This window comes from Chiloscyllium plagiosum, unplaced genomic scaffold (assembly GCF_037043375.1).
Source record: "Chiloscyllium plagiosum isolate Xiang-an unplaced genomic scaffold, Cpla_swu_hap1 HiC_scaffold_26, whole genome shotgun sequence".
Lineage (NCBI taxonomy): Eukaryota > Metazoa > Chordata > Chondrichthyes > Orectolobiformes > Hemiscylliidae > Chiloscyllium > Chiloscyllium plagiosum.
In genome coordinates, this window is record NW_028270164.1 from 20196823 (window position 1) to 20224759 (window position 27937).

Consider the following 27937-nt stretch of genomic DNA (forward strand, 5'->3'; position numbering starts at 1 on the left):
ATAACTTGAACTTGGTGAAGAATAGATATGGTTAACACGGTTTTAGAAGAGCTGAAAACACATATACTTCAACTAATCTATGAAAGGCCCAAGGTGATGGCAAGCTAATGATCTCCTTCAACCTCTCCCACCAGGTAGAAGGTACAGAAGCCTGAACACACACATCAGTAGGTTAGGGGATGGCTACTTCCTGGCCATTGTTAGACTATTGAATAGACTCTCCAGCCTCAAGTAATGCCGATCTTGCTAGTGTTGCTCTTGTAAGCCCTGTGCAATGTTACCTGTAAGCCTCTGTCTAAATCTTTAGTTCTGTACATCCTTGCTTACTATGATCTGCCTATACTGCTCATAAACAAAGCTTTACACTGTATTTCAGTACAAGTGACAATAAATCAATCAAAGATGATGATGGGTAGTGCGGTGGCTCAGTGGTTAGTACTGCTGCCTCAAAGCAGTACTAACCACTGGGCGGCACGGTGGCACAGTGATTAGCATTGCTGCCTTACAGCGCCAGAGACCCGGGTTCAATTCCCGCCTCAGGCGACTGTGTGGAGTTTGCACGTTCTCCCCGTGTCTGCGTGGGTTTCCTCCAGGTGCTCCGGTTTCCTCCCACAGTCCAAAGATGTGCAGGTCAGGTGAATTGGCCATGCTAAATTGCCCGTAGTGTTAGGTAAGGGGTAAATGTAGGGGTATGGGTGGGTTGCGCTTCGGCGGGTCGTTGTGGACTTGTTGGGCCGAAGGGCCTGTTTCCACACTCTAATCTAATCTAAAGCACTAGGAACCCAGATTCAATTCTGGCCTTGGGTGACGATCTGTATGGGGTTCACATGTTCAGCTTATTTTTCCACTGGGTGCTCTCATTTCCTTCTACAATCCTTCTACGTGCACACTAGGTGGGTTAGCTATTGCAAACACGGAGTTATCGGGATAGTGTTGGGGTCTGGGTCTATGTGGGGACTTCTTCAGAGGGTCGATGCAGACTTAATGGGCCAAATGGCCTCTTTTCTCAGTCTGGAGATACTATGATTCTAAGATTAGATTAGATTAGATTAGATTAGATTAGAGTGTGGAAACAGGCCCTTCGGCCCAACAAGTCCACACCGACCCGCCGAAGCGCAAACCACCCATACCCCTACATTTACCCCTTACCTAACACTACGGGCAATTTAGCATGGCCAATTCACCTGACCTGCACATCTTTGGACTGTGGGAGGAAACCGGAGCACCCGGAGGAAACCCACGCAGACACGAGGAGAACGTGCAAACTCCACACAGTCAGTCGCCTGAGGCGGGAATTGAACCCGGGTCTCTGGCGCTGTGAGACAGCAGTGCTAACCACTGTGCCACCATGCCTCCCACGAATGATGATGTAAGGTAGAGAATAGTACAGTAATGAGTTATGATAGGATGACGAGGATTGAAAAGTCCAAAGAGGGCACCAAGAGAAGAAAAAAAAAGGGTGGTAAAGTAACAAGTTTATCTCCAGAGTGTAATCTGTAGTAGTGGTGTCATCAGTACTCGGAGCATCAATTTAGAATCTCAGGACACACAAACTTCCTAAGCTTTGCTGCATCACTAAATCAGAGGAATTTTGGACTGGGGCTCTTTAACATCAATAAAAAGCTGAACATCTTGTGTTGCAAAATGCATATTTACTATGCTAAAGACCTAGTCTTCGAAGAATTATGAATGAGGAAGATAAATAGTGTAATGCAATTCATGTTTATATAAACTTGTAGAGGGCATCCGACAAAGCATAATATAATAGATTTATTAGCATAAAAAAAGCCTATGGAATTAAAGGGATGGACGCAAAATTGATTAAGAGACAGAAAGCAGAGAGTAGGAGGGACTGGTTGTTATCCAGACTGGAGGGAGCTATACAATTGTATTCCCAAGGAGTGGGAATGAAGCCTCTGCTCTTTCTGGTACACTCTGAGTGTTCACCCAGACTTGGGAATACAGGGCATGATTTCAAAGGTTCAGACAACAACACAATAAGTAATTGAGGATAATAACATACTTTCAGAGGACTGATAGACTGGTGAGTTGATCACTTGACAGATGAAATTTGCTGTAGAGACATGCAAAATGTATACATTTTGGTAAGACGAACGTAACAGTAGCAACATGAACCAAATGGTACAATTTTAAAAGTGATGCAGGATCAGAGGATCCTGTGGGGGTATGTACATAAATCTTTGAAGGTGACAGGAGAATGTAAGCCGGCTGTTTAAAAAAAAGAGTTTACGCTAGATCTTCTTGAAGCACTTATGAGACCTCCGCCTGGAGTACAGTTAAATTATGAGCAGCCCATTTTAGAGAAGAAGTCAGGGCCTTAAAGAGGATGCAGAAGAGATCTGTGAAAATGGGACTAAGATTAAGAAACACTAGTTACGTGGAGATCGGAAAACATGGGATTGTTCTCTTGACAACAGATGAGCTTAAGAGGAGAACTGCTAATGATATTCAAGATTATGAATGATTGAGTAAGTAAAGATGTGTTTGTAATTAGAGAACACAGATATAAGGTGATCGGTAGAAATAGAGGTAACATGAGGAAACTTTTTTTCACTCACAGTTGTCAAGAAAGGGCAATGGAAACAAATTCAATAACAACATTTAACGGGAACTGGATAATACTTGAAGGGACATTTTACACCTATAGTTTAACTTATTTAAATATAAATAACAACAGTAGAACAACAAAGGAGGAATGGTCAAAAACTAACCAAACTATGTTGAGAATGCAGACAATATACATTCCTCAGGCTAAATAATTCATACACGAATTAAGCAATCCTCCTGTGCACACAGAATACAGTGCAACAAGCACCAAATTCCATATCAAGACAACTGTGAACCAAATATATCTTGGGTACAGAAGATTACGAGAAACAGTAACTCTGCATATCCTACATTTTATAATCTTGTTTCATTCCAAATTCATGTGGCATCTTCAAATTAAAAGAAATGACAGAGGCAAATAAACGATCGTAAAGAAAATTCTCAATTTCGAATGCAAATTCCAAATATCATCAAACATTCAGTGAATAAACACAAACCATTCAGCTGGTAATGCCCAATCCCTTGTCGAAATTCTAACTCACCATGAAGTATCCATTATTGTTGCTCTGGTAAATGGTTTTCTGCTACTGACCTTTTTATTTGATGCACGCTGTACTACATCAATGTCAATGGGTTTAATTTGACCCTTTCGAACTTTTGGCTTTTGCCCAGGAAAAGTCACTTCATGACATTGTTGCAAGCTCTTGAGGCACCTGTAAAATAAACTATAGCTGTAATTCACTACAATAGCAAATCAGGCTGAGCAGAAGACTTGATTAAAATTTGATTAAATCAATCCCCATGAGAACAACTGCTGACAACTCCTCAAATAAGCAATAATGCTGCCTTTGTATGCTTGAATACAGAACATTTTAAAAAGAAAAATTAAGGAACATTGCCTAATGATTTTGAGGGACCTGAAATTGAAGTATGACAAGAACAGATTTCGGAAACAGATCAAACATTTTAAAATACACAATTAAATTAGCTTTGAGTATTTCAAGGCCTGAATTTTAAAACTTTCACTAGCATTAAATCCTTTTGTTGCTTTGCTCCTCCAATCAATATAACCTTCTTCAGCCCTACTGAGTGTCTGAGAACTCAGGATACCCCGACTTTAACCTCTTATGCAATCCCCATTCCCTATGTGTCTCCATTAGTAGCAGCTGCTTTCAGCCACCGAGTACTGGAGTTCTGGAACTCTTCTGTAACCTTTTCCACTTCTTGACACACAATATTCCCCTCAATTTCCTACTCGAGTTTTTGGCCAAGACGTTTGTAATCCCTCCTTATATTTGCATCCTTGGCACAGCATAGTTTATTTTAGAATTTTTTTTCTGTGTTAAAGGCTCTTAGTAGTTGCAAACTCTTCCCAACGCTGAAACTTCTTAGCGGGCAATGTGGTAATGTTGCAACTAGAATGCAGTATTTTAATAGCTCTGCTTACCTGGAAAAGAGATCATCCCATGTGAGTTTAGTTACAGTATGATACTCGGATTTTTCTAATATGCAGTCACAAAGAGTAGGATTAATGGTGACATAACTGAAGAAGACAAAAGTGAAAGGATCACTGTAAAATGTATAAATCTCAGAAGTCTAATTTATGCACTTTTGGAATGAAATAATCATACATGCGAATATTTTCATATGAATTCAACTTTAAGTTTTATACAGTAATTAATTCTGATACCTATCCCTTTCAGGATTATGGCAGTAATTTTATTTGACAATACAATTCACAAAGACATTACAATGTCACTTATGCCCTTTCTTGAAAATACTAAAGATGATTTTTTAAATGTGCAGCAGAATTACCAAGTTTTTGTTTTAACAAATTATAATTTAGGGATAAAATACACCAATATGACAAGACGTGAATCTGTTAGAGAAACATGCATCAGATATAAGTCATTACATTGATAAGAAATAGAATCAAGTCAAACAAAATATAAACAAGTCATGCAAAATACAATGGCTACATGACTAAAGTACATAAAAATATACTGTACAGCCATGCACAGATGGATTTGGCATTATAAACCAGAATTGAAAAATGTGGTGCTGGAAAAACACAGCAGGCCAGGCAGCATCCGAGGAGCAGGAGAATCGACGTTTCAGGCATAAGCCCTTCTTCAGAAATCATTATAAACCAGAAGTCAAGTATATTCTTCATGGTTCAAAGCACTTAAGTCAATTCAGCTAAATGATTGACTGAATAATTGGATTACTCTAACAGTAACCATAATAAAATGGAATGAAAGTAAATACTTCAAGAGTGGGCCACTAAAAGTTTTATTCAGAAACTGAAAACAGAACTTAATGAATAAGTGAAGGAGACAGCCATTCATCCCCATCATTCAAACGGATCATAGCTGATTTGATCTCGGCCTCAACTCCACTTTCCTGGCTGTTCTCAGCTCACATTTGTAGCACCCCGCCACCCATCCCTCCAAAAACCTAGACTCCGTGATACATCAAAACTCAGCCTTGAATATATTCAATCATCCAGATTCCACAGCGCTCTGGTGCAGGACATTCCAGATTCAGACACTTCTCAGAAAATAAATTCCTCCAAATGGAAAGAAATTTATTTTCTTACATCAGAAATTCATTAATTTAAAAAAGTGCATCCTAGTTTTACCTTCTCTCCCATTGCATTTGGAATATTGATCAGTGAACCCTCATGGACAAATACCTTAATAATACATTTTCAGTTAACAAGAAACAAGGTACATTTGAGCCTCTCAGATGGAAGAATCCTGGGGTTTTTCCAATTATAGTTTCTCAATATAATTATGTCAATCTTCTGTGCCATTCTATTGTCAGAAGGACAGATTGTTTATCCTTTCCCAAGTACTTCAAATATGTATGTATTATATTTAACACCTATATAACATATGTATTACTTACTTTTTATTATAGTCATCTATCAGATCATTGGACTTCACATAATTTGTGATTATACTTCTAACATCTGCGTTTGAAAGTGCGGCATCTTTTCTAAACACAAAGAAAACAAATTTACTAGGTAAGTTTTAAAATTCTTTATTTCTGAAGATAATTTTGGATCTGGATGCATGTTTAAAGCAGCATGGAGATCAGAGTAGTGCAGCGGGATAGCATGCCTCTGGGACCCAAAGTTCCAGCTAGACTGTTGGGACTCTCTTTCTTCAGGTCAAGTAAAAACAGCAAGTGAAATAGAGTTTCAGTAATCTTGGATCTGTTCCTGGTGGAGAGGTCCACACTATAAAACTGCCTATTAATTAATGGCAAAATGACAAATTTCTTTCAAGTTCACAAAAGTGGAAGGAAATGAAATGCTTTGAATAGAATCGTTCTGGGTATATAAGATGTACACTTGGGAATGTCAGAAACATTCATTCCAAAATTCAAAGTGTTTGTGGCAACTGAAGAGTATGAGAGATTAGAAAATTATGGTGTAATAATGGATCTTATAAGACTATGCAGCGTTGGAGAGTGTAAGGGTGTCAAATGTATAGTAAGATCAGATTAAAATGATGTATATCAGGAATGCCTGAGAGCTCAATGGAAAAAGATCTTTACATTTTTGGGTTTTTGCCACTCTTTTGCATCTTGGTTTTTAAGTATTCAATCTATACTTAATATATATAAAACTTGCCAAGGTGACAAAAACAAGCTGAAAGTAACTCAACCAGTTAATCTGACTATAATAATTGGCAGAATAACGCAAGTGATCATTTACAACAAAGCTGAGAAGTTTCCATTAAAAATTTCGTCTGATGGTGTGTAAACCAGAGTTCTCATCTGCTGGTTCAATCTACATGACTTTATTTGAGATAGTGTCGACGTGGTGGTTGATAGAAATATTTATAGCATCACAAGATTTTGAAAAGACTTTTCATCAAGTACCTTGTGAAAAGCTGAACAGTGGATAGTGGTAGTAAGCTAGAGGCAAATAAGGAACTGGTTGAGGAGAGGGGACTTTTTAGGTTATTGAAGTGGGCAAATGAACTGAATGGAACATCCAGTGTCCAGGAGCCCACCCATTTATGATTTCTGTAACTGAACTAACTTAAAACCACAATGCACAATTTGACAAAATCACAAAGGATCTGTAGTTAGCAAATAAAATTGGCCACACATGCAAAGGTTTGTGCTGAGGAAGAAAGAAGCATTATGCTCCATGATTAATGCAGTGCCAGCCAAGAAAAACATCAAAAGAGATCTGGGAATGCAATAGAATCAACTTTGCTCATATTCATGAACTGTAGAGCAGTAATTTACCAAGCAAGCAGCGTGTGGAGCTGTTCTGTCAAATCAATAGAATTCAAACATAAAATTGTAAAATATGATGGTCAGGCAAAGGGAAATGTTCAAATCCTCAGAATTGACATCAATACAAAGGAAGAAGCCATTAAGACTAAAAGGCTAAAAACTTGGTCAAGGAGGCAGATTTTAAGGCACATCTTAAAGGAGGGCAGAGAGGTAGTTACAAAGTCAGGGGCTCAACAGCTGAAAGGGTTATGCAGGGCCAAGGAAATCAGTAACACACAGTGCCAGAATTGAATGTACACAAAAATATCATTTTTTTTTTTGTTTGGGCAAGGGATGTGGAAAATAGGTGACAGAGGTTTGAAATATGGGGAGGGATAAGGCCATGGAGAAATCTGAAAATATATAAGAAAATGTTTACATTGTGGCATTACCAATTCAGATGGGAGGAGGAAACAGTAGCCTATGGGGCAGGATGAAAGGTTGCAGTGTGCAAGGAAGCTTGTGCAGAATATAAAAAGTGGTATAAATTAGGTGGGCCAGTAGATTCTTTTTTAATCTTTAATAGTGATTAGTGCTTATTCTTTCTGCATTACACCATTCTTGATCTATCTATAAACTCATAGAGAAGGGGCTATACTAAAATAGGAAGTGAAAGATACTGGAATTCTCATGCTTTGATAAAACCCCAAAAACTCATAAGATTCTGGAGCTGACACAATGGAGAGAATTCATTAACGCAGAAGAAAAATTAAAGCTCCCTTTTATTTATTCATTTATGGGATATAGATTGTTGAAACAGCCAACAGTTTTCCTGACTCTCTCAGAAGATTAGAGTCTAAATTAGAGTGGCACTGGAAAAGGACAGCGGGTCAGGCAGCATCCGAGGAGCAGGAAAATCGACGATTCGGGCAAAAGCCCTTCTTCAGGACTGAAGGCAGGGAGCCTCCAGGGTGGAGAGATAAATGGGAGGGGGTTGGGGATGGGAAAGTACAAAAGAGTACAAGAGGTGGATGGGGTGGGGATGAAGGGGATAGGTCAGGGAGGAAGGTGGAGTGGATAGGTGGGAAGAAAGGTCGGCAGGTAGGACAGGTCATGAGGGTGGTGCTGAGCTGGAAGGTTGGAGCTGGGGTGAGGTGGGGGAAGGGGAAATGAGGAAACTGGTGACGTCCACATTAATGCCCTGGGGTTGAAGTGTTCAGAGGCAGAAGATGAGACGTTCTTCCTCCAGGCGTAGGGTCGTGAGGGAGCAGCAGTGGAGGAGGCCCAGTACCTCCATGTCCTCGGCAGAGTGGGAGGGGGAGATGAAATGTTGGGCCACAGGGCGGTGTGGTTCATTGGTGCGGGTGTCCTGGAGATGTTCCCTAAAGCGCTCTGCGAGAAGACGTCCAGTCTCCCCAATGTAGAGGAGACTGCACCGGGAACAATGGATACAATAAATGACATTGGTGGATGTGCAGGTGAAACTTTGATGGATGTGGAAGGCTCCTTTGGTGCCTTGGATGGAGATGAGGGTGGAGGTGTGGGCGCAGGTCTGCAATTCTGGCGGTGGCAGGGGAAGGTGCCAGGAGGGGAAGGTGGGTTGTTTGGGGGTGGGGCAGGGGGCGTGGATCTGACCAGGTAGTCACAGAGGGAACGGTCTTTGTGGAAAGCGGTGGGGAGGGAAATATATCTCTGGTGTTGGGGTCCGTTTGGAGGTGGCAGAAATGTTGGTAGATGATGTGGTTTATGCGAAGGTTGGTAGGGTGGAAGGTGAGGGGGTGGGGTTCTGTCCTTGTTATGGTTGGAGGGATGGGGTTTGAGGGCGGATGTGCGGGATGTGGATGAGATGCATTGGAGGGCATCTTCAACCACATGAGAAGGGAAATTGCGATCTTTAAAGAAGGAGGCCACCTGGTGTGTCCTGTGGTGGAACTGGTCCTCCTGGGAGCAGATATGGCAGAGGCAGAGGAATTGGGAATACGGGATAGCATTTTTGCAGGAGGTAGGGTGGGGAGAGGTGTAATCCAGGTAGCTGTGGGTTTGTAAAAAATGTCAGTGTCATGTCGGTCGTCATTGATGGAGATGGAGAGGTCCAGGAAGGGGAGGGAGGTGTCAGAGATGGTCCAGGTGAATTTAAGGTCGGGGTGGAATGTGTTGGTGAAGTTGACGAACTGCTCAACTTCCTCACGGGAGCACGAGGTGGCACTGATGCAGTCATCAATGTAGCGGAGGAAGAGGTGGGTGTGGTGCTGGTGTAACTACGGAACATGGACTGTTCTATGTAGCCGACAAAGAGACAGACATAGCTGGGGCCCATACGGGTGCCCACGGCTACCCCGTTGGTCTGGAGGAAGTGGGAGGATTCGAAGGAGAAATTCGTACGATTGAGGACCAGTTCAGTCAAATGAATTAGAGTGTCAGTGGAAAGGTACTGTTGGGGACTCGGGGGAGGGGGAGGTGTGGAAATAGTAAAGTATCGACGTACGTAGAGATGAGTTCGGTGGGGCAGGAGCATGCTGAGACAATGAGTCGGCCGGGGTGGTCAGACCTGTGGATCTTGAGAAGGAGGTAGAATCAGGCGGTGCAGGGTTCCCGGACGACGAGGTTGGAGGCTATGGTTGGGAGAGCTCCTGAGGTGATAAGGTTGTGTATGGTTTGGTAGATGATGGTTTGGTGATGGGGGGTGGGGTCATGATCGAGGGGGCGGTAGGAGGGTGTGTCTTCGAGTTGGCGCCTGACTTCAACAGTGTAGAGGTCAATGAGCCAAACCACCACTGCACCCCCTTTACCAGTTGGTTTGATGGTGAGGTTGGGATTGGAGCAGCGGGAGTGGAGGGCTGGGCGTTGTGAGGGTGAGAAGTTGGAATGGGGGAGGGGGGGTAGACAGGTTGAGGCGGTTAATGTCTCAGCTGCAGTTGGAAATGAAGAGATCGAGGGCGGGTAATGGGCCTGCACAGGTGTCCAAGTGGATGGAGTGTGTTGGAGGCGTGGGAAGGGGTCCTCAGAAGATGGGCGGGATCCTGATTGAAAACGTAAGCTTGGGGGCGGAGCGGAGGAAGAAGTGTTCAATGTCATGGCGTGTATTAAATTCATTGATGCGTGGACGGAGGGGGATAAAGATAAGGCCTTTGCTAAGGACTGATCGTTCGTCCTCGGTGAGTGGGAGGTCTGGGGGGATGGTGAAAACTCAGCAGAGCTGGGAGCTAGGACCTGGTGTAGGGGTGGAGCTGGGAGTGGGGACGGAGCCTGTAACTGGAGTGGGCATGGTGGTAGGGGGAATGGGGGTGGAGTCATGAGCAGGGGTGATGTTCCCCTCAGGGTTCTGGGGCGGGGATGGTGAGAGTGGGATCTGTGGGTGGGGGAGGGGGGTGGGGGGGCACTGTCAGCAGTATCTTCTCTCAGAAGATTACTGAATATGGTCATTCATTGTATGAACAACCATCGTAACCTCACTTTTACCACCACTCCTAGTTTGTACCCATGTCCCCTTCTCCTAACAGTCACATGTAACAATTCCAAAGAACTAGGCTTTGCAAGGGAGTGTTGTGGCTCTTCCTATTTCAAGCAGAGGATTGCTGGAAATCAAAAGTAAAAACTAAGAATGCCGGAAATATTCAGCACAACCGGCAACATTTGGCAGCATCTCCTAGACTGAGTAATACATCGATAAATTAAAGTTTTGAATTAATTCTATGTATAAAGTGCCACTCGTGGACCCACAAAAAGTTATCAGTCCATGTTATTTGTCAGTCATACTATTTGTTCAGTCACTCACTGTATAAAGTGTCAACATGTGGTCTGCCCTCAAAAGGAATTTTCACTTCTAGAAAAATGAGTTGTTCATACATGTAGGAAGAGACTTTGTTATACATTTCAAACAGGCAGTTTAAAAATACCTACTTGAGATCCGCATGCTCAAACAGGGGAATCAATTTACTGGAAACATTGTAAAAGGACTTGATCTCCGGTGGCTGGTAGCCTGTATCACTCCCTCTGTCAATCTTCCCCATCTCTTCACCAGTGACTGTTTCAGGAACTTTAAAGGATTGCAGGCTGCAAGCAGAAAGTACAATTCTAAATGACAAACAGGTAAATCCATTTCCATGTAACAGATATCCTGATTAGGTAAGTGTTCCTTTTCCCACAGTGAGAAAAACTACTGACAAAATTGAACCTCTTTTATAAGCATTTTATTTCTTCAATTTCAACATGAATTGTCAATAAAGTCTGTTAATGAAAATCTGGTCATCACTTCAGGGAACTATTGTGCCGGTATGTCTTATTTATTTGCCCTTAAAATACATAGAATTAAACTATATAAAACCTACAGTACAGAAACTATTGATTCAGTCCAACTAACCTACGGTGGTATTTCCAAACCACACATGCCTCCTCCTACTCTAATTGCTACTTCAGTCTATATTGCTCTCAAATCCTTCAATTAGTTTCTCTTTCGTGTACGTGTCAAGTCTCCCTATGTGTCAAAGCTATCTATTTCAATTACTCCTTATGGTAATTATGTGAAGTTCAGAAAAACATGTGGTCATATTTAAGAAGGCAAGCAAGAAATTCTTGTAATTGCTGTAGAAATCAGTTATTTTAAATTTGGCAAAACTACCTATTATTTTAATTTTTAACAAAAGCATATTATACTGACTCCTGATATTTATTTTAACTTTGCAGATTTAAAAAAAAATTATTACAGTAACCTTTCGATACTGAAAATAGTGTCAAAATATCTAGACAGGAGGAAGACGAGTGAGGAGAGGGAAGGTGGAGACGAGGTCTGAAAAATAATCAATATTCTTACATAATTTTAACATTTACTCATGGATAGGGTGATTAGCCAAAGTCTATTCCCTTAACTGGGGCGAGTCCAAAACTAGACAGCATAAGTTTAGAGTGAGAGGGGAAATATTTAAAAGGGACCTAAAGGACATTTTTTAACACAGAGGGTTGTGTGTGTATGGAATGAGCTGCCAGAGGAATGGAGGAGGCTGAGGTAATTACAACATTTAAAAGGCAACTGGACGGGTAGATGAATAGAAAGAGTTTAGAGTGATAAGGGCCAAATGCTGGCAAATGGGGCAAGACTAATTTAGGACATCCGGTCAGCAAGGACGAGAAGAGTCTGTTTCCATGCTGTACAGCTCCATGACTATAAATGACAACCCTTAAAAAAACATCTGTCACATATCTTCTGTAAAAAAGAAAGCTAAAATTTGTGTTGTTACAAGTATTAGTTATTTAATATTGAACATCAGCTCATTATCATTCTGCATTTCTTGATTAATGTTATGACAGTAAAAGCATACAACTAAATGCACAAGTACAGAACATCAGCAGGTATATGTTATCTAATGTGAAACATGCTACTACTGTACAGTTTCATTCAACTGAAAAACTTATTTTTGATAAGAAAATGGGCTTTTGTCACAACCCAATTTTTTTCATCAGAATACTAAAGTAAAAGTGAAGTTTACACAATACTTGTTCCACAAACAAGATCCAGAACCCAAAACCGCAAACCCAGAAAGATTTGAAATTTAAGACACTTTCTTTCTGATACAGGTATAGTTGTACTTGGACTACTCATCAATAAGTTTTTTTTTTGTACACATACTCTGCATGTTTCCAGTTCACACCAGTAATGCTTTCAACTCCTTTTGAGAGTTCCTTCATCTGAAGTATCTGCCGTTGCTGCATGGTCAGTAGAAACTTGGAGAGCTGAGGACAAGATTGAAACAGATCAGTCCAAAACATAAGCAACTCAAATAGTTGTTTGGCAGAACAGAACTGGAGTACTACAGATATAAGACGATTTTGTCAAAACTTTTCATCTTGCATCATCAAAATAATTTGTAAGAATAACATGCAGCAAAAATAACATTTATACAGTATGAGAGAATACTGATTGACTGGCTAATGGATTCTGACTGGTAGAGGCATTGCCGTGGATAATGCAGCAGTTAGACAATGACTGACAAGTTTCATTTAAATTGTAAACCAGGCAGGTTGAATCTGATTGGTCAAGGCATTGCACTAAGAAATGAACCAGACAATGGTAGTAACCCATTTCGTTGAGCTGAAATAGGTGTAGTGTGTAATCTTGTTCCTTCTGATTGCAAAAAGGGCTTGTGTACTAAGAAATGCAACTTTTCGTCCACAGCTGCTCCATATTATGAATCTGAGTGACAATGCTAAATTGGCAATCAGCATAATTCTTCACATACTCAAGATTATTTAGCAACCATTGACTATCCATGAAATTAGATCTAATATTAGACACTGCTTGAGTGTGCAAGCGTGGTCTAGTGTGTATGGTCAGCACCCTGTTTGTTGCAAACAGCTGAAGGAATATTTGATAAAAAGGTTAAACAATGCTTGGCAGTTAACTGTCAACCATTAGCTAAACAGTACGTTGTCCACAGTAATCCCTTCAATCAAAGTCCACTTGCCATTCAATCAACACTCTCCTCTTATATAGTATAAATGATGTTTCACCTATACACTGATATTCTGTGATGTGTCCCGATTGGTTAGCAAATCTACTTGGACTGTTCAAGGTCTTGCCATAGGGCAAAACTGTTCCCTCATACTATTATTTACTTCTCAAAGGCATGATGCCTGGATGTGATATTTCTGCCTGCAGAGGACAGTGTCTTGGAATTCTAGCACATGTAAGTGAGGCACATTGCAAGCCTGGCTGATAATCTTTAATTCGTTGAAACAAATATGCGAAGCAGCAGTTTCAAGCATTGATCCATTGTCCGCGGTAATGTCTTGAACAATCCAAGTTGATTCGCGAATCAGTCAGAATTCTTTTGTCGTACAGTATTAATTGCCGCTCCCTTTAAATGTTAGCATTCACACATCTGCCCTGATAGGTGCAAGATAAAGGTTTTGATCCAACATCACTTTTCTCAGCAACATTCAACTTGTGTACTACTAAATAACTACACAGGCAGTCCGCGGGTTGTGAATGGGTTCCATTCTTGAACCTGTTTGCAAGTTGGAAGACAATGCAGGACAATATAGAATAGCTACATATATATATATTTAGAGAAAGTTCATATGTCAGATCTTTAAAACCACCACCCCTTTTTTGGGAACGTGTTCAGAAGTCAGCTGCTCGTAAATTGGGGACCCCCCCATTTAACTGCATATTGAGGAAATCTTATTTTAGAAAAGTGGATAAGTATTTAAAATGATGGACACAGGAAAATAGGATTAGCGGATAACTCCCCATGAACATATACAACTAGCATGGGTGCAACTGGACAAATGTCTCCTGTAGTGTAATTTCTGTAATTGTACAAAATTTCTACTGCATTTCCTTTATCTAGTCATTGTTTGAAACCTCTATCCATTAACTTACCTTTTTATAGCTTGATTTTTTGATGTCTAATTGTTGGCCTTCCGGGCTATGCAGGAACAAAATGGCACAAAAAATTAAAATAATTCTGCATAAATTATTGATTTGGATACAAGTGAGTAATAGTTAAGAACAAGAAAGGGCTCTCATCAGGCAGATGATCATCTTTGTCAAGCAGAAAATACATTTGATAGGAGTAATGGAGATGCTCTTTTGCATGGTGGAGTTAGAAGGCACAAGTTAACCCCTGGAGGCAGGCAACACCATAGAACTTTATTTACACAATCACTTAGTATTGTCAATGTTACCACTGAGATGCCAGTAATGTTGCCTGCCCAATTGTCACAAGTCTTTATAGTGCTACTAAAAGCAGCAATGCTGAAACATTTTTTTCTTTATCATCTTTTATTGGGAAAGTGAGAAGAGATGTGTAATGTTTTCATCATGGCGACATGATGAACAAGTGATGTAATTATTCAGTTCAGAACAAAATTTCACTATGGAACATGTTTCATTACAATGCAGCACAAACACTTTTTGCATGATGGCACTGAACATTTAAAAAGCTGTCAGCATCATTTAAGATACATGTACCCAAACAGTGGATTTGTCCAATTCTGAAGGGAAAAGTATCCTATATACATTTTGATATTTCCACAAGCTATGTTCAGAATGACCATTCATTTATTTAACTTTTTAAGTGGGTATTAGCCTGACCATGGAACAAGGGCTCCAGTATTATTCTTCAATGTTTAGGAGGCAAGTCTTGTTCCAATAATAGGCATAAGCAATTTAAAATTAAAGCAGTCTTGCTAGTTTCTCAAAAATTAGGTTCAGAATATGAATATCTAATCCTTAGCTGGGCTCCTCTCATACTAGTCTTTTAATAACAACAGTAGAATCTAGGTGCATAAAACAAGATGCAAAATCTCCATTCATATATTTTCTTTGATCCATAAGCAGCAAAAAGCTCATTCAATGTTTTGTAAACAATTCCTTCCCTCACTCACCAATATGGAGTAGTATCTTCAGTAGAAGCACAGTACCACTACAATCTAACAATGAACAATTGCAATTATGATTCAAAATACAACACTTACCAACAGGGATATACATGAACCTTGAGAAAAGTACTTGTGAGCAGAGGCAAATCTGCTTTCTTCACTTTAAACTTCAAAGCATGAAGGAAACACTGAAGAAGGAGCTCATCCATTTGCTCTGGAGAAATAGAAGGGGGAAAATAAAGTTATTTTGCTCAAATGGAAAACGCAACTAGCCATTACAGAATCCAACACAATAGTATTCTGTGACGAAACTGACTTGACATTTCAGTTAACTGCAAGTCCCACTGGCTGCCAAGTTTCAGCAGGAAGAATTAAATTGAATGCACATGGGCATTCAATGAAAATAGGCAATTTCCCAGTGTTTAATATGGCTACATTACTGCTGGAGGCATCCAAACCTTTACTACTTGCAGCTTTCCATTGAATTTTAGAACATCTTTCATTTTTTTCCCTAAACAAGCATGTTATTCTATTTGAACCCTTTTAATATTTAAATTCTTTATCAAGCTTTCAAATTTACTTCCGTTTTATAACAAAACATCTTGTAGCTTTAAACAATACTATAGTCTACTCACATCAACGTTGCTCAATTTAAGTTTGCCTATCATTCAATTTTTAAATTCAATGCCAAATTTTCATGTTATTTGTTTATTACTAATTTTTCAATGATTCAGTCTTTTTGCAATAAATGATTACATTTTAAGGTGACTAAATTTGTAAAATATATCCTTCTTTTCATAAAATAAGACATAAATAAATAAATCAATATAAAAGCTAGTTATGCAAAATTAAATCCTGACCACTTCAAGATGTCTTTTTTTTAAATGGAACAAGAAGTTGTCTTTGAAAATGACCAACTTTGTACCTTTCATTTTAGGGTAAAAATGCAAAGAAAGGATCTACTGATTTTTTTAAACAGATGCAACTTTTGCGGAAAAAAGAAAAGCTGGCCACAGATTTCAGTGCATTATGACCATTCAAAAGTTGGTTAATACAATTATTTGGCTATTTTTTAAAAACATCAATCTCCTACTGCTGTCCAGATATATAGTGTTTGAAATTATCTGGAAACTCATTAAAACAAAAATCAATGAAAGAATACTTCATTTTTTATTGGACATCATTGGCAAGACTAGCATCTGTCACTTATCCTTGATGGTGCTTGAATGAGTGGCTCCATTGATATTGAGGGCAGGCTACAGTCAAGTAAACAGCTGTGCATCTGGAGTCACAGAAAGACCAGACCAGGTAAGACAGTATAATTTACCTCTGAAAGGACATTACTGAATGAGGTGGGGTTTTCATGATAATTAATAATAGTTTGTCACCAAAATGAACTTTTATTCCAGATTTACTGACAATGTAAATTCCACCAGCTCCCAGGATATGAATACGCAGTATTAGCATGGGTTGCTGGATTTACAGTCCAGTGAAGTTTATCACTACATTACCATCACCCTTGGTTATGTGGAATTCCAAGATTTCTAAATGTTATGCAAGCAATTGGAATCTAAATGGGTATCTTTTTAAAGGCCTGGACCAGATACAATTTTTCATTAAGCTATCTTTTATACTGTAACCTGAGTGTTAGATAATGCATCTTTCTAATTAAAAAAAAACCCACTATCTCTTTCCTACCTTGTACAGTCCCAACGATTTTTGTAGTGCCGTAATCATTCTCAGTGTCATGGTGGTTTTCACTGTCTTCTGTTATTTCTTTCAGATCAACAACATCACCATCATGAGCCTCTTGGTCACGCACTTGAATGGTTGCTGAAGGCGTGTGTTCTGATGCAGTTTCCTCATTCAAACAAAGACTACGCATGTCAGGTGTATCCTTCTCTGTACTGTCCAGCTCTGCAGTCAGATTCTCAATATCATCTGCATCAAAAGCCACTTCTTCCTTCTCTTCTCCTTTTTCCTCCTCCTGCAACTGATTTCTAATCCCTCCTGGGTCATGGGATATGTGAGGAATCACAGGTGGGCTAGTCTTTTCTCCAAATGCCCTTAAAAAAAAGAATAAATAATTTATTTCGATTGAAAGAAAACACTTTCTCTTGCTATCATTTTCACATCACACCCTCCAATTAAACTAGCTGCCATGGTATATCCAAAGGGAGGTCCATAGATTTTCCATTTTGAATGTTGCAAAGTGGGGAAAGAAAGAGATGACACACTATTTCCTCACCCAGACAATCTCGCTGACAAGAAGAATTCATCATATACTGCACTTAAACATGAATCTTAGATATGGACTATAATGTAGATAGTAGAATAAATGGGGGAAAAAGGCAAAGATCAACTTTTCAAAATTACAAAGATGATCATCAAATTAAAAAGAAAATTTTATATTCTTGTAAAACAATAGTTACTAATTTAAATTTAATTTTTTAAGAGTTATTTGTCACAAATTGCAGGATGCTTTATTTTATAACATTAGCAGCTAAGCTCCAACAACAGTCCAAACAACAGAATCTGAGATAGCCGTTTCAACGTTCTCTACATATTTAAAAAAAAACATATAAATCAACTAACTCTACAGTACAGTATGGATGGAATTCTGGTGGATTTAAAAGATTGCTTGGCACTACAATTGTAGAGGCAGGTTATCCCTGGTGAATATTCATTTCTCAGTCAACATCACTAAAACAGATTATTTGATCATGGTCTCATTGCTGTTTGTGGGAATTTGCTATCTACAAATTGGCTGCCATATTTGTACATCACTACGGTGACAACATTTCAAAAGTACGTCTTTGGCTGCAAAACATTTGAGGTATTTGGTTATCGCAAAAAACACCATATAAATGTAAGTCTTTCTTTTACTAATTTCTAGCTTCTACTTACATTGAAATCATTTCTACCATGATTCATTAATTCTTAATTCTCATAAGCATACCTGGTAGAAGCAGCAATTAGCCATTCAGCCTCATGAACTTGCTCCATTCATCACCTTCACTTCCTTTCTTTCATTTCTCTTTGCTTTTCCATTTTGTCAGCTCTGTTTGCCCACGGAAAATGTTTTCATTCTCCTCTTTGACTACTGTGACATTTAATTTATCTTTCACAAACAGGTATATGTCCCTGCCCACAACTACAGTGAGTAGCATGAATAGGAACACTGTAGACCATTCAACCTCTTGAACATGCTTTGCTAATTGCTCTGATACTTGCCCTAATGCTATTTACCAAGTTTCCTTTCATATCTCCATACTTTACTTGGCATAAGAATTTTCAGTTGGAGCGTTGAACATTTCAAATGAACATTTGGGGAAAGTAAGTTCCAGATTTCCATTATCTTTTGTAAGTCATACATATATATATATATATATATATATATAGAAAATTCACCGCAAACATAATAAATGCAAGGCAGAAGATATGAAAAAGCTATAGAAAAGCTAATAAATTGTAGGCAAAGAATCTTTATATTAAAAATTGTAAAAAAAATTAAGAAACTAAGTAGACTTTTTGTATGTAAGATAACGATAAAATGGTTGTGAAAATAAGGATGCAGACAAAAGGCTTTCTTACTGGATTGTGTGAATTCACAAGTGTAACTCTCAAGCCAAAAAACCCATTCTGAGAGGAATAAAATTGCAAAAACATTGGGCAATATCCTTAACCAAACTGAATTCTGGAAGATAATTAGATGGAGATAAAAATTAGCACACCAAACAAAAATGTGGTAAGAATCTAATAATCACAAAGCTACATAATTTGTGTTGAATTCAACAGCAGGCTGCAAGCGAATCATATTTTCTTATTTAAGATTCAGACAAATAGAAAAATTGTTGAAACTAAGTGATCGAAGCATGAAATTTGTACTGTTTCTATACAGTGGCATCCATTAACCGATACCACTCTCAAGCCAAAGTCCTGAAAAAATGTTATACCCGAAACATCGAATTCTCCACCTCCTTATGCTGCCTGACTTGCTGTGTTCTTCCAGCCTCCTGCTTGTCTACTGTCAAGCCAAAAATATGTTCTGTCTACCACAAAAAGGAGTCATGTAGTGTATGATTTCAATGCGTGTGTGACATCAGTTAAGAAGGCTCTACATTCCAATGATTAGATCATATACAACATCCCTTCAGCTGTTCACAACAGGCAGCATTCTGACCGTCCTCATACTGCATTTGCAAAACTCAGAACATATTGTCTAACATTAGATATTTCAACAGTAGTTGAACAATCTTAATCCCCAGGAATAACACTAACAACCAAATTGGCACTACTAGTCTGTAGCAACCAAAATATGATTGAACTTTACACTCAATATGAGGGAGAGAAGTAGGGCTAATACCATTTTTCTAAATTTAAATAATGGAAACAATGAGGGCATACAAGCAGAGCTGCCTAAAGAAATTAGCAAATTAGATTAAAGAATAGGTCAACAGAGATGCAGTAGCAGACATTTATGAAGATGTATCAGAATAAACTCCAAGAGACAGATACGCCTATGGCTAACTATAGAAAGGTAGTATCAAACTTTAAATAAAATGCACATAATTGTGCAAAGAAAAATTGCAGGTGGTAGGATAGAAGATTTGACAGAATAAAGAAAACAGTAAATGATTACCAAAATATTAATGGGCAAAAAATTACAGTTCAACAGAAAGCTAGCCAGAAATATCAAAAACAAACATGATTTTCCATAAATATTTTAAACAGTTAACAAAATTAGTATAGGAAGTTAATCTGGTAATTAATAATGGAAAATAAGGAGATGGAAGTTGAATTGAACAGGTATTTCACATTGATTTTCACTATAAAGAAGTCAAGTAACATTTTAGGAGCAGCAATAAATCAGGAAATGAAAAGCAGTGAGGAACTCAGGAAAATCACAACCAACAGAGGAGTAGTAATGAGTAAAATGGGGAGCCAGTAAGTACCTGAGTCCTGATGGACTTCATCCTAGGGCTTTAAAACAAGTGGCTAGAGTCAGAGTCAATGCATTGATTTTAATTTTCCAAAGCTGGTTTTCCTATGACTACCACCTAGAAGAAGCGTAGAAAGAGAGCTGACATCATTGTCAAGTGATGAGAAAAAGCTTCCCATCTAAAGATGGTGATGCATGATGTAAAATCAAGTACTTTGTCCAACAGAATAATATACTGTTTTATTTTCTCCAATCAACTTCCCAATTGCTTCCAGGAGAAAAGGAATTTGGTTCCCATGCAGGTCGTCCCCACCCCATTCCTGGCGCAGGTCTCCCACCCCACCCTGGAGTAGATGCTCTGTCTCCTGCTGCTCACAGAGCAGACACCCATCCCACCTCTCCTGATGTTTCACCATCCCCCATGAATATATTATGGTTTTAATGTGTATTTTACCCTATTTTTAAAAAAATAAATGTTTGGCGCCATCGGCTCAGAACTGTCACCTCCAAACTGATAAATGCCTTGTGAAGCCTTGGGATTTAAAAAAAAAAGTTGGAACAATAGAAGCAGCATAAATGGGAGGAGTCAGGCTCCCACAGAACCAGAGTTTTAGATTAGATTCCCTATAGTGTGGAAACAGGCCCTTCAGCCCAACCAGTCCACACCGACCTTCTGAAGAGTAACCACCCAGACCCATTTCCCTCTGACTAATGCACCTAACACGATGGGCAATTTACCATGGCCAATTCACCTGACTAGTTTAGCTCTCAACCATTGCTGAGGTTTTGAAGCTGGCTGTGGAAACTGGCTTTCTTGCTGTCACAGCTATAAATTAGAGTTCTTTCTACCAGAATTGTCTTTTAAAGTTCTTTCGTCCTGGACTGGAAAATCTATTTTACTAAATCTGCCTTTGCCAAGGATATGTTTACAGAATGTTTCTATATTGGAACAGATGCTGTTTAGTGGTTAGATAATCTATTATTCTGTTAGGTTCTCCAATAGAGTTGAAGTTAGACTAATTCTTCTTTCATTTGTTTGCATTTTAAGTGTTAAGTAAGGATAAAACGTGTTTTGCTTAAAGCAGAGTAGTGTAACCAATTGAATTACATCCGGAACACAGCACCTTACACTTGCCTTACAAAGAAAAAAAGTTAGTCCCGGCTCAGAAGTACGTGGAACACACTGATGTCAGCGTTAGATAAATTTTGAGGCTTGTCCTGTCACGGCCAAGTAATGTCACTTGCTGTCTCTGTGCATGTGTGGCAGCGACTTTGCGCTACCGATAATCACTCCATTTTCTAAAAACCGCATCATTCGGGCAAGGTCCAATTAGAGTGGAAAATAGCTAAAAAGGGAGAGAGAAAGCAGGAACCTATGTGCCAGTTAGCTTAACAGCTGTCATGAGGAAACTGTTGGAGGGTATTATTAAAGAAGGTATAACAGCACACTTGGATATATTCAAGGTACTCAGGCAGTTAAACATGGTTTTCTGAAAGGGAACAGGAACAGAAACAGAAATTGCTGTAAAAGCTCAGCAGGTCTGACAGCATTTGTGGAGAGAAATCAGAGTTAAAATTTTGCGTTGAGTTCCGAGGGTCACTTGACCCAAAACGTTAACACTGACTTCTCTCCACAGATACTGCCTGACGTACTGAGTTTTTCCAGCAGTTTCTGTTTTTGTTTCTGATTTACAGCATCCACAGTTCTTTTGGTTTTTATTCTGTGAAAGGGAAGTTATGTTTGACCAGAGTATTTTTAGGAATACAGCTTATAGATAAAGGAGAACTGACACATGTACTGTACTTGGATTTCCAAATGGCATTTGATTAACTTTCCATATGAGTTTATGTGGAAAAGAAAAGCTTGGATTTTAAGAGATAGTATACTGAAATGGATAGAAGATTAGTTGATTAACAACAGTGTAGGTACAGAAATGTCTTTTTCAGGTTGAATAGATGCAAAGAGTGGTGTGCTACAGGGATCGGTATTGGCATCCCATCTTTTGCAAATTTAAATGACTTGGATAGAGGAAGGGAAGATACGTTTGCTATGTTTTCTGCTGGTAGGAAAGCATGTTGTGAAGTGACATAAGGAGAGACACAGAGTAGGTTAAGTGAATGGCAAAGATCTGGCAAATGGAATAGAATGTGAAATGTCTATTTTGGCAGGAAGAGTAAAAATGATTTAAATACAAAGTGGTGAGAGATTGCAGAGTTCTGAGATGCAAAGACATCTGGGTGTTCCAGCTTGTGAATCACAAGGGTTAGAATGCAGGTACAATCGATTCTGATATAACACAATAGTTCCATTCTTGTTTGATCTCACATTATTTGAAAATCACGCAACTGCTGTGCCTTTTAAACTAACAGAGCCGAAATTGCATTATAGCCAATAAAGATAAAGAAAGGTTATGTTCAACAAAAAAAGTCTAAATTCTTCAATTGCATTAAAGCCAATTCACGAGGAAGAAACACACATAACTGCAGAACAGACTGTACAGCAAGTAATTAGGAAAGTTAATGGAGTGTTATCATAAAAAAGTCATGAGGTTATGTTTCCATTACACGATTTTGGATGAAAACGTAGGTGGTCTGATTAATAAGTTGGCAGGCGACATATGGATACTAAGGGAGGTTGTCAAAGGATACAGCAAGATATATATCAGTTGGAAAGTTGTGCTGAGAAACGGAAGATGGATTTTAATCTGGATAAGTGTGAGATGATGCATTTTGGAGGTCAAATGCAAGAGGAAAGTACAGTAAGTGGCAGGATCCTCAGAAGCATTGATGTACAGAGGGATCTTGGGGTGCAAGGCTATAGCTCCCTGAAGTGGCAACACAAATGGATGATATGGTAAAGAGGCATATGGCACGCTCACCTTCATTGGTCAGAATATGGAGTATAAAAGTTGCAACTGCATAAAACTTTAGTTAGGCCACATCTAGCCTGTCCAGTCCCAACAGGATTTTATATGTTTCTATGAAATCCCCCCCTCATGCTTCTAAATTCCAGTGAGGACAAGCCCAGTCATATGCAAATTAATGCAATAGATAGTAAATTAATGACACAATTACTGATGTTAACAGATATTTTGTTAAAATGCTTCAAATAAATTACCATATTTTAAATATTATTCTTAATGTCATATAGTATTTACAAATATAAATTGAATACTCTCCATTCTTACCATAACAGATCCAGATATGTATGGAGAGTGGTGACGCCCTTTCCTTTCATACCAGCTGCAAGCATATCTGCTGTTGGCATAGTGACTAAGCCTATTGCCACTGGAGCTCTGCAATAAATGGATCAAAAAAGATAAAATAAAACAAACTATTTTTAATTTAAATGGGATTATGTCCCAAGTTGCTTGCAAAAGCTTGTGTATCTTTTTTTAAAAAATAATTTTATTTCTTGATTTGTTTTCTAGCCTTTGGGCTACAAATGTTTCAATTTATTTTGCTTTTGAACCATCAGAGTACTTCACTTGTCTGCAAATGACTACACAGATGTACATCAACTAGTAAATTCTATAGAACAGCAAAAATACCAAAGAAAACACTGGGCCAACAATCAACAAGTCAAATGGTCATCTCCGTGCTTTTGCCTTCTAATCTACGATGTTTATGTAGTGTGCATAGCTCAAGCCTTATTAAACTATCTAAAAGAAACAAAGATGGCAAAAAATTGAACTTCACAAAAAGGACAACAAATTGACATTTGAAGTGTAGTATATTACCTGTTTTCAACAAGGTTAATGGCACAGAGATCTCCCTGTTGTAGCTCAGGAAGACCAGAAGGTGGCACAACCACTCCAGGCAACATAAGATCTACAACAGCAAAATAATTCAGACTTAAAACTTGCAGTGAATCCAAATGTTCAATTAGCAAATTCTCATTAGAAAACATTGTAATTAAATATAGAACATTTTAATTGCATGAGCAATTGAATAATGAATACCAATGATCCAATCACAAATTTAATATTTTCAGGAAATGGTTGTAAGACTAAAATATAGCAATATTTTAAGGGTGAACTAAAGCAAGACAAGTTAAAATGATTTACACAATCAGTACACTGTCTCCAGAGGTTCTACACTGGTCAGGCTTCTAATAGCATGCTGTGTAAAGTTCTGGTTAACTCACTCAAAAGAGAAAGGGACTTTCATGCATTGAATAAACTAAAGATGACAAGAATGATCTCAGGTAAGAAATGGTACAAAGGAGCTTAATCTCGATCAGTGAGCAAGCTGAGAGTCAAACAACTGATTTCATACAAAAATTGCACAGACAAGACATTTATTTAATCAGTCTGATGGTAGAGTAAAAGGTTGTAAACTTAAATACAATTATTAAAGGTAGATTGAAAATAGACAGTAGAAAAATAGCCTTTGCACAGATACCTACAAGGGAAAGCAGGGCACTCAAACATGAGAGAGAAATTCAAGATACAGTAAGATGCTAGACTGAATAAAATGAAATAAGAGCAAGCACACTTTTTTATTCTGTCTTGCTTGAGATATCTTTTGTCCTCTGAAAGCTACATTACGTTTTTAGAAATTGAAACAGATAAGTAGACTTAATTGTCACATAACTAAATGTTTTTAATGTTCATAATCTTGTGAGAAACAGCAATTTATAAAACATAAATTTTAAAATTAAAACCTGAGAAACAGCAGTACAAAAAAACTGACAGATTACTCAAAAATTAATTTCTGTAACTCTGTAACTAAAACATGAAATAAAAAGATACAAAACTAAAATTATTTATCGGACTTATCTCCAATATTATCTGAAACCCTGAATTAGACTGTAATGTTACAAATCTCAAAGGCAAAACTAACCTTATGAACATAATCTTGACATCACTAAACTATCTTCTTGCAATGTTTCCCTCATATTTGAATATGTTTTGTAAGTCTAAAATTATAATGGATGCTTTTTCCCCCACTGTATTGGATTGTCCTGTTGCTTCGAAGTTTCTCAGCTACAATAAAAACAAGTTGTATTTACTATCTTATGTGTAACAGAATGCTCCAAAGTGCTTTAAGGGAGTGTCATTCAGGAGGAAGACCAGCAGTGCAATGGAATCAATATGGAGATATTAAAAAAACTGGCAATATTGGATGTGATGTTGGTTATATACCCCAAATGATTTTCTTTTGAATTGTTTATTGAAATATTAAATGGCAACTGATCCAAAAGTTATATTTTCTAGGTACCCAAATGACATTGTCAAAAAAGATCTAGGTCAGAATCCTGACTTGGTGGATATGGGAAGACAGCATGGCATGTAAGGCAATACTAGGGCTAAAGATATCAGTGCTTCTCTAATTTTGGCTTGTTGTGGTCCTTCTGGTTTAAATTCCTCCACCATATTTGGCTGCACTTTCAGTTGCAGGACTCATAGATCTGGAATACACTCCTCGCGTACGACTAACTTGTTCTTTTTCTTTGAAGCATTTCTTAAACTTACCTCTATGACCAAGCTGACCTGATCTCTCTCTATACGGGCCAATTTGTTTTATAAAGCATATGTGAAGCACATTTGATGTTTTATTAAAAGCAGTCTAAGTTGTTGCTGAAATTTAAAGAAGGTGCTTTCTTCCTAAAAATAGAGAACTTGTGTAACTTCTATGAAATTGGCATCTTCCATTAAATTTCCCAAAGGTGTATCGCAAAACATAATCCAATAAAATGAACTCAATGAATTGTGATGACCACTCCATAATTAGTGGTGAAATAGAGTAGAAAAATTACAATATTAAATAAATCGTCACAAATTTATCAACTGGAAGAAAAACAAAAGATAATTTACAGAAGAGACTGATACATTTGAAAGGCAGTGATTTTAAAGATTTTGATCTTAAAGTGGAATTAAAGATATGAATAAGTTCCCTAACATTTAGCTCTTATCTCAAGTTTTGCTTATCTGTACACACTCAAATTAATATAGAATTAAAAAAAATGTGAACTAATACATAGGCTGTAATTATTTTAATTCTGTCTCTTTACAGCATTTTTTTGTGCCTCTGGGTTTCAGGCACCTCACCTGCTCCTCCAGCCAGTTTTGTCAATACAGCAGGCCATGTTGTGAAAGCAACCAGAAGATCTGGGCAAGACCACAGGGTATACACTGTTCAACAGAAATAAACAGATTAAATTATTAAACCACAAAAGACATGGGATGGAGGGAATTCTGATGTTGGTCAATACTGTGAAATGAGTGCCATCAGATCAACCGCCCATTAAACAAGTCTCCTCATTTTCATCAGGAAGGATGTAACACAGCAACTGGTCCAATATTATCTATTTTAAACTAGCCCACACAAAAAAAATCACACAATCAGAACAATTCACACAGACATGCTACAGCATGGATGGAATTAGGCTGAATGCTGAGGTCCTTACAATACCCTTTACGTTGCTGTTCAAACATGACAAGAGGTTACTCAAATGTCACAAACAGTGAGCAGCTTTAGTCATTAGTGATTGATAATGGACATAATCACAGGACAGGCTTTCACCTTTTCAGTATTTTACTGTAACAAAGTGCAATTTACATGAATTAAACATTACTGAACAAGTAAGTAATACATCAAAAAAAAAAGATATGAACGACATATGGCCATGCAATTCCTCTCGCTGTGTACTGCAGTTTTAATGCTCAACCTCAAATCTTAGAGTTCAACTCCAAGTGAACTTTTTCTAACTTTATCCTGGGTACATAGTTGAAAATATAAATGTTTACATAAGATAACAGGTGCAACTGTAGAAGACTGAACCAAGTTATTGAGAATCAGTACTTAGCTGATCAGTATGCTGTGAGCATGGGAACTTGTGAACTGTCTGATTAGCATAGAAAAATACTTGGACGAGCTACTGGGCACCCTGGTTTCAGGTCAATTGCCTCACATGGTTTTGTAAAGCGGGGAGACAAATTAATTGTTTTGATGATAAGAAAGGAGGTTAAATTAGTACAGCAGATAGAAAAAAGATCCAAAAGAAAATGGATTGCTCAGATCTGCCTAGGATCTGAGAGCTACAGAAGGCTGAGCATAAAACATTGAAGAAACTATTCAAGTTTGATACAAATCTGCTCGAAATTTGTATGCTGTTTGTTGGCCCACAGCTGAAGCCAGAAGTATAACCTGTTAGGCAGTGGCAATTTTTATCATGTTTATTATATCATATTTCATACTTACCAAATCTTCCGACTTTGCTACAATTTGACAGCCTTGCTGTAAAACTTGTTGAACACATTCAAATTCCTTACACCACTTAGATTGAATCTTCCAGATGTCACTTCCACCAGCAATAACCAATTTAGTGACTTGTTCATTAAATTTTCAAATGTTTCTTCTGTCCCATCATCTTCGTTTGAAATAGAGCCAGTGCTCTTTGTTTTCCCACTAACATAAATACAGTCTTTCCCCTGCTATTCACAGCCACTGCTTTATGTCTCTCCCCTTCCCTTCCTGTCAGCCAGAGGTTTAGCATGATCATCATTACCCAATCCAAAACATAAAATTTCATTTTACATTTAAAAAGAGAGATTAATTAAAACATAGGCCTGGATATTCCAATGGCCAGCATCCGAGAACAGGCAAAATCGACGTTTCGGGCAAAAGCCCTTCATCAGGAATAAAGGCAGAGAGCCTGAAGCATGGAGAGATAAGCTAGAGGAGGGTGGGGGTGGGGATAGAGTAGCATAGAGTACAATATGTCTGTGGGGGAGGAGATGAAGGTGATAGGTCAGGGAGGAAAGGGTGGAGTGGATAGGTGGAAAAGGAGCTGGGCAGGTCGGACAA

The 27937-nt window shown here is 38.4% G+C and overlaps 1 protein-coding gene across 4 annotated transcripts in view; it reads right to left on the minus strand.

The window, feature by feature from the left end:
* The window catches only part of eif2d (eukaryotic translation initiation factor 2D), a 42121-nt gene that overhangs the window by 4442 nt on the left and 9742 nt on the right, over positions 1-27937 (minus strand). For all 4 annotated transcript variants that reach the window (XM_043716613.2, XM_043716612.2, XM_087973545.1 and 1 more), the window contains 11 exons: positions 26179-26262; positions 23866-23956; positions 23314-23421; positions 16882-17249; positions 15280-15397; positions 14183-14228; positions 12428-12531; positions 10705-10857; positions 5479-5568; positions 4016-4111; positions 3161-3281 (listed from right to left, as the gene is read on the minus strand). In XM_043716613.2, coding sequence (XP_043572548.2) covers positions 3161-3281; positions 4016-4111; positions 5479-5568; positions 10705-10857; positions 12428-12531; positions 14183-14228; positions 15280-15397; positions 16882-17249; positions 23314-23421; positions 23866-23956; positions 26179-26262 — 1379 coding nt within the window. The remainder of the gene's footprint in view (positions 1-3160; positions 3282-4015; positions 4112-5478; positions 5569-10704; positions 10858-12427; positions 12532-14182; positions 14229-15279; positions 15398-16881; positions 17250-23313; positions 23422-23865; positions 23957-26178; positions 26263-27937) is intronic.